We start from the raw sequence: 8,251 nt of genomic DNA, 5'->3' as shown, positions 1-8,251 counted from the left end.
TTTAACGTTCGCACCTTAGCAACATATGGACGGACATATAAGGAAACTGATGTATTATCTTTATAAATAGACAATAAATCATTATGCATTAAACTTTATACCTTCAATAGGAAGTGATCATTTATAATTGAGAGTGTTACATCCTGAAAGTATTATCACATTTTAACAGACATAAAAAATACGTTTTACAAAAATAGTTCAGATGATGATATGAAGTATGGGAATTTGTTCATCAAACAAGAAACCATTGACTATTCTTCTGCTAGGTTTAGATGAAGCAGGTAATAAATTAAACAGTATATAATTCGACCAGTCTTAACTGAACTGAACTGAACATTTTAACAATCCATAAACTGCCATATATGAGTTGATATTTGAACATAAAGATTTATTGATATTGCAGGAAAAACGACATTGTCGTACAAGATTCAAAATAGAAATAGTTTGACGATACCAACTATCGGATTTAACATTCACACAATAAATCCACTGAAGGGCGTTCACTTCAATTTGCTCGATGTTGGTGGTGGGGAAAAAGTAAAAGTAACATGGAAGCAGTATTACAGAGATGCAGCGGGTGAGTGCCTTATGCTGGATTGTTTTCCAGCTTACGTATTTTGATGAACATTTTTTTTTCAGTAATTAATTTTATTTTGGTACGATTAATTTATTAGTTCATTAAATCATCAATAGAACAAAACGTATACTGTATACGACAATGAATATAGATGACTAAGTAAATTCTACTTTCTAATACTATTCTAAATGGTTTGTAGTCTCCGCAATGCCTTGATCTGCGATTGTTCAAAGCTGCAGCGATTCTCTTGTAATGATTACTAGTGCTATCTGCTCAGAAGTAAACGAACAAATTCTTTTTTGCATTTAAACTAATTAGAATTTAATCGATCTAGTTTGTTAATTTTTACAGGTATTTTATTTGTCGTTGACAGCAGTGATAAAGAGAGACTACAGGAGGCGAAGGAAGCCCTACATCAGTATATAGTGAACTGTGAGACAGCGGCAAATATTCCAATAGGAATCCTAGCTAATAAACAGGATGTTCAAAGTATGTCAGTTTTATTAAGTAGAGCATCTGATATTTTCATGAATTATTTAAAAATTGACATGGTAGGATAAGAGCCTAATTTGCACCCATGTATGGAAAAACTTCATATGTTTCAACATTTTGTATGTTAAATGTAATTATGCCCACTTTACAAATTAGATTGGTTTAAAAAAATGAAAACAACACTTTATAAATTTTATGCGTCCGGAGTGCTTTTCTGTATTTACCTACATCAGGAACACTCAAAGCCGAATATTTGAAAACCAAGGATGTAACAGAAACAACTGAAGAAGAGCTATATGACCAAAAAGGACATAAAAGAAATAGCCAAATACATTTAAGGTCAACTTTGCCTGAGGGAGTTGAAACTTTAGATTCGTTATGATTTATAATTTTATAAACGGATAATTTTTTTAAAGGTTTGTCATAAATCATGTCACCAAAGGACTGACTAATGAGCTGATGATACCCTCGATGACTGATAGTCCACCAGCGGTGCCATCGACCCAGTGCTGTAAAAAAATAGAACAACACTTAATAAATTTCATACATCCGAAGCGCTTTACTGGATTTACTTTCCCCAGGAACACACAAAGCCGAATATTTGAAAGCCAAGGGTATATATAAGAAACGAAACAGTTGAAGAGATATATGACCAAAAAGGACCCAAAAAATAGCCAAATCCATCGAATTATGTTTGAATTTAATTACATATATCTCTTACGGTATATCTACTTGTTTAAGCAGCTATAAAGGTAATGTTGTCCACTAAAAACAAAAAAGCAAAAAACCATTTTAAGGATGTTTTCTTCTGACGTTTCAGTCTCGTTAAAATCTTGTTCTGGAATTATTTCCAAAACATGTCTTACAAGTGGAAAATATCAATGAATTTTAAAAATATTATAATCAAACTTAACTCTGTGAAAAAATTGTGTATTTTCAATAAGTAGTTTTTGAGTAATAAAATTTTCAAATTTTATAACCAATCAAGTCAGTCTCATTAGCCAAAATGTTGAGAAAATGGGTGAGGGGTACAAGAAATTACTTTACCAGATACATATACATCCCATATCAATTTTTTCTTTTCAAATTTCTTAGATATGAATTTTTTCAATCATTAATAACAAAGAAGTTGAAATAATATGCTTTTTGTTCTAAAAAAAGAGAAAAATCCCAAATTTACAAAATTGACAACATGGTAAATTTGACACGAAAAAGCAACAAAATTTTATAAAACTTTCTTATATTAACACCTACCTATAGTTTTTTTAGTTAAGTTTATTCAGATTGGTTCACTTCATCTTTAGTGAAAGTATGAAAAAAAGTTTAATTGTGAAACTGTGATTTCTTTCATGATAATAGCCCAAAAATGGCTAAAAATTGATGAAAAATGGGAAAATCATGAAAATTGGGTACTTTCAAATGGCTGTAGCAAAAAAAGAAGTGCACCACCATATGATTTTTTCTTTACCAACTATTTTTTTACAGTCATATAAACCCAAAAATCGGGTTAAGAAAAAAAGTTTAATTCTAGAAATTTTTGGCTCCTCTGAGGTGTACATCCTTAATTAATGTAGTATTAACAAACTTAACGGTTGGCTTAGCCATTCAAACGTGTTGATATGTTTGTTTAGCCAAATGGACGAATTTTTAAAAAAATATAAAAAATATATTACTGGTCCACCGAAATTCTCATATCTAATATGATTAAAAACTTCCTTGATACTTATGTTTTGGAGCTCTTTTTATAAAATATTGTATGTGCGTTCATTCGGACATGGTTAAAATATGGGACAAAAATCAGGTCCTTATCATTTTTTTTCCCATCCTGATTAATGAGCTTTACGAAAAATTAACAAAATATTTTTGAAGTGAGAAGACGCAAAGCAAAAGTATTAAGATACAAGATATAGAAGACTACGCCGAACAGAAGTAAGATACGACCATAACAAATTGACGTCTTCAATTTAACTACCCGATTGCAAAGAGGAACCAATTGATTTTGATTAAAATAGGGAAGAATTTTTGTCATAGTCTCTATGGAAACGGGTTACGCACAAACATTTTTTACATGAAAAATGATTTTTAGAATTTTTAAAGAATTTACGAATGTCAAAAAATGTTGAAATGAAACCAAAATAGCTTCAGAATGACGATGATATTAATTTTCAACATTACGATCTAAAATCGGTTGTATCAAAGCAAACTAAGAAATGTTTCCTTTTCCAGATGCCCTAAAAAAATCTGACATATCATGTGAACTGGGTTTACATCAGCTCACAAACAGAAAATGGTTTTTACACGGTGTTAGTGCAAAAACAGGAGATGGATTACTTGAAAGCATGAAATTGATGTCGGATACAATAAAAAAGCGAAAATCGTCAAGATAGTATAGTATGTGCGATATATTACTAGATACAGTATGATAGAACAAGGTCAAAGATCATTGGATACTGACGACTAATTCTTCGCTGGAAGCAACTTACATGACATTACATTTTTGGTGTATGAGAATACAATTAATAGAGCCACTACTATTTTCTATTGAAGATAACGTACTAATTAAATAGAAGAATATGGCTCGTCGATGTTGTTCGAACCTATTGTTATTATTTATAGATACCTCGCTGACTCTTCTGTAGAGTAAAAGGAATGTAATGTATTTGTGTCCTATTACAATTAAGTGTTTTCTAAACTATGACAGAAATAAATTTGTTTGTGTAAAATTGATAAGAAAGTGTGATGTATGAATTTTCATAGGAAAGCATCAGGAACCTATATTTTTGGACTGTTTGGAAGACTATGTCTAGGTTTTAAACAAGATTTCGACCAATAAGATCTGAACATTGATAAGTGCGACTGCTGTCGCCTTTGTGGGCAGATATTTCTTGTTAATATCATAGCTAAATGCGCATAAAGTAAAAAATCATATGTAGTCGGCATTTGTGCAGAACAGCACTTATAAAGTTATGAAATAATATCAATTCTGAATCAATTAGGCATATCTGACGTGATTGCGAAAATTAACCTTATATCGGAACAATCCATTGTCAATTTTGTTTAACAAAATTTTCAAAAACGAAAAGAAATAAAAAGAAAATTCTGATGTGTCTGATATTCAAGAAAAACAGATGTGCTACATAGAACGATGATTAAAAAATAGAAGTGTCGATTTTTTTTTCGTTATCTACGAAATTTTACTAAAATTAAAATGTACTCCCTTAGGCAAATAGATATAAGAAGATGTGGTATGAGTGCCAATGAGACAACTCTCCATCCAAGTCACAATTTGTAAAAGTAAACCATTATAGGTCAAAGAACGGCCTTCAACACGGAGCCTTGGCTCACATCGAACAGCAAGCTATAAAGGGCCGACATTTGTCTGTTTGGGCCCTATGGTTTTTATGTTCTCAAACACTTAAGATTTTAGTTTTCCACACTTTTTGTTGTGTAAGTCATAAAACAAAATATCCTGAAAACACCGAAATTAGAATCACAAGGTTTTTTGTTTTATCTTGCTCTGTTTTGTTTTTTGTCTTTTTGTTGTTATTTTATTTTTTTATTTGAAAATGTATCCATAAATATATATACGTTAAGTATATTCATGTATACATACTCAGTATTAATATATTCAATGAAGTGGCTAAACACGCGATTGTATTGTGTGTTGTCCCTATGATTTGAAAAAAGGAATAAAATACAAAAACATAATAATCGGTGACTGTTGTCAGTATAGGTATGGTTTGTAGGTATAAACAAAACACAGATTTTTATAGTAGTGGGTCTCTGATAATATAGGTACAAACGAATCACAGAGTTGTATATTTTTTCCATGTGGTGAACATATACGTTTTGCCCCCAAAAGTTTGTGATATACAAGCAAAACCCACATTTAGTGTATTTTGTCCATAGGGTGTGTTGTTAGTCCTCATGGCCTTTACAGGTGATACAGATATTCCATATTTGTCAACTAAATCACGATAGCGTCCGTAAAAAAATCGAAGGAACAACTTCAACTTTACCATTTGGAACTCTTGGTCTAATAGCTTGGTTGTAATCAGTAACCCTCCATCGACGAAGTCATGATATTAAAGGAAACCCCTGGAATATTATATCAACTGCTAGATATATACTCCATTTTCAGGCACAGAAATAGAAAGTTCACAGTGGGAAAATTGAACTTATCTTCTTTATCATAAATTTTTGATATTGACCATAAAAACATAACACAGAGTTGGTATAATTTGTCCTGATGGTTAGTAGGTACAAACACAACACGTAGTTTATGTATTTTGTTCTTGTTGGTTCAAGCTAGATCAGAAGTTATGTGATAAGTGTGATATGGGTCTTAGATAGGGACAAAATTACCCAAACTTAGACAGTGTTCTAAGAACCGTCACCATCGACCAACATAGTGAACAAGAATATCACCAGAATTCATTGTTGATTAAATGTCATGTATGACTCATGTTACTATGATACTATTTCTAACAATATATATTTAAAAATAAAACATAGAAAAATATCCTATGCTAGTTTAACGTATGCTACTTTAACGTAGACATCCTCATTGTCTTTTATACTTAATGAATTCTTAATGAATTCTTAACGAATTTATTTTTCTTTTCAATTTGGTTCATATTGCATGAATTCCCTACCAAAGAAAGTTTACAAAATTTGTCACATCAGTATCCAGCTACGTAACTATCTAATGTGATTAATTTTTGACCACAAAAGATATCAACACTGACATTTTTATTGGATTGTTTGTACAGTCGTAAGACAGAAACGTCTTATTAACAGGATATGTATTTTATATGATACAATATTTGTGTTATTTTATACTGTTTTAAACTAAAGGTTGTAATATGCTGTTAATCAATATAATTAAAGAATGTTTTCCTTAAACTTGTTTTTAATGATACGATAATTTCCTTTTTTATTCTAAAATAATTTGAAACCAAGCATGTCGAATTACGCCAGGATGCACCAATCAAGATTATATTACTGTATAACACTACAAAGTCTTCTTTATGTGTATTATCATTGATAATACCGTTCTTTACACACTATAGATATAAGAAGATGGGGTATGAGTGCCAATGAGACAACTCTCCATCTAAGTCACAAATTGTAAAATTAAATCATTATAGGTCAAAGTTCGGCCTTCAACACAGAGCTTGGTTTAAACGTATTTATAGGCGCCAACCTTCACCCTAACATGAAACAATAGTGTAACATCACAACATAGAGGGACACACTATAAATTATCAATTGAAATGGCTTAACTCAATCAAAAGACATATTAACAAAAACAAGTGAACATACACTGAACGAATACATTTGATCTATGACACAATGTAAATACAAAATTAATAAAAAAAAGGGGTTGAGATGTAAAACAATATCAGAAAGACAACTATAACAAAATGCCGCCAAATAAAATAACGTACACAGGTAAATAAAAATAAATTTGTTGTAAGGTATACATGGAGTACGAAAATATTTTTTACAAAATAAATGATTTTGTTGTTCAAAGTACGAGAACAGAAGTTGAAAAGTTTATCGTCATACCAAACACTTATCAAAGGTGGTACATATTAAAAATAGTGAGACGAGATATAACAATAAATAAGTAAACATTAGATAACAAAAATGCATTACAAATTGTATCAACAGGTCAAATTAACACGAAAGTACGATTTGAGAGTACTCGCAGTTACTGAAAGCTAGTTAAAAGCCAAAAACAATTAATAATAAAAAATCATGCATCAGAGACTAAAATCAACTAAAACACATCCCAAGGATTTAGTGTTTAAACGTCATGGACAGTCAAAGAAGACATGACTTGTGCAATGCCAAAATAAAAGTATCGACAGGCAGTAGGATAGTTAGGTGTTAACCTTTAATAAATATGTATAATGTTATATATATATAGATAGAGTAATCTCTATATAGAAAATGAACGTGGATGTGTATTTATACATCCCCAAAAAAAACCGTTTGAAAAGAATACAAATTTAGTTATGTTCTAATTTGCTGATGGCAAAATCGATATTTGTGCCAATGTAAACTATATTCAAAGATCTAATTACAACATTGGTTAGATAACCTTTACTTAAAAGTTTGTTTAAAGGTTCGGTGAGTTTACACAGATCACATTGTGATTTCCGCGCTTTTAGTACAGTATTACCGTAAAATTTAGGATGTGAAATACTGTTTTACAGGTACAGCCAAATTTACTAATCAAATCTTTGTATCTATGAAAGAATTTAGTAAAAGTTTTAAGTAATTTATGGCAACGAAATCCCTGACTTAATAATTTACCAGTGATGCACTGATTACGTTCGTTAAAATCTATGACATCACTACAAACACGGGCATAACGAACGTGTTGGGATATATAAACACCGTATGATGGAACCAAAGGAACATCGCCGTCTTAAAAAGGAAAATTAACAATAGGGAATGAAAAATCGTCTCTTCTGTCGTAAATTTTAGTTTGGAGTTTCCCTTTAGAAATTGAAATGTCCAAATCTAGAAAAGGACAACTACTGCTGTTTATGTTAGATTTATTTAAGGTAAGTTCCTTTGGGTAAATTTCGGTAGTATATTTAGAGAACTCTGGATTATTTAACGAAAAAATATCATCAAGATAACGGTTGGTATTGTTGAATGTATCAACCAAATGTAACAATGACGTGTCTTTACTGAGTTTGGTCATAAACTGAGATTCATATCAATACAGGAATAAATCTATTATTAAAGGGGCGTAATTAGTGCCCATAGGAATACCTATTACCTGTCGATACACTTTATCGCCGAAACGTACATATATGTTGTCCAGGAGAAAATTTAAAGCTTCAATCATATCTTCACATTTCCAGTAAGTGTATCTAGCATACTTTCCTTTTTTGTTACAGAAAAAGGCTTTAAACGAGTTACAGCAAATAAATTTGCAATGAGATTTTTCAAAAGACCATTTAATTAAATATGAAAACTTTGTCTTGATAAGATTGTGTGGAAGTGTAGTGTAGAGAGTAGAAAAATCATAACTGTCAACAGAATTAAAAGGACCATCAAAAGCACGTATTTTATCTAAAACCTCTAAAGAATTTTTAACACTCCAAAAATAATTAATACCATTATTTTCATAAGCTTTAATACAAAAGTTAATAACAAGTT

General features: G+C 30.7%; 1 protein-coding gene across 1 annotated transcript; it reads left to right on the top strand.

The window, feature by feature from the left end:
* Positions 1 to 5,974, top strand: LOC127738219 (ADP-ribosylation factor-like). The gene is made up of 4 exons (XM_052249394.1): positions 1 to 281; positions 404 to 577; positions 929 to 1,066; positions 3,296 to 5,974. Exons 1-4 carry the CDS (start codon positions 218 to 220, stop codon positions 3,454 to 3,456), a joined length of 537 nt encoding a protein of 178 aa, XP_052105354.1. The 5' UTR covers positions 1 to 217; the 3' UTR covers positions 3,457 to 5,974.
* The last annotated feature ends 2,277 nt before the right edge of the window (positions 5,975 to 8,251 follow it).

Source organism: Mytilus californianus, unplaced genomic scaffold (assembly GCF_021869535.1).
Source record: "Mytilus californianus isolate M0D057914Y unplaced genomic scaffold, xbMytCali1.0.p SCAF_4, whole genome shotgun sequence".
Lineage (NCBI taxonomy): Eukaryota > Metazoa > Mollusca > Bivalvia > Mytilida > Mytilidae > Mytilus > Mytilus californianus.
The sequence above is the reverse complement of the archived record's forward strand: the minus strand, read 5'-3'. Positions and strand labels throughout refer to the sequence as shown.

Bases quoted from the DNA above. Each gene is read 5' to 3' on its own strand.
- LOC127738219 (XM_052249394.1), top strand. From the start codon at position 218: ATGGGAATTTGTTCATCAAACAAGAAACCATTGACTATTCTTCTGCTA. The intron at 282-403 runs GTAATAAATTAA...TTGATATTGCAG, and splicing joins GCTAGGTTTAGATGAAGCAG to GAAAAACGACATTGTCGTAC. The intron at 1,067-3,295 runs GTATGTCAGTTT...TTCCTTTTCCAG, and splicing joins TAATAAACAGGATGTTCAAA to ATGCCCTAAAAAAATCTGAC.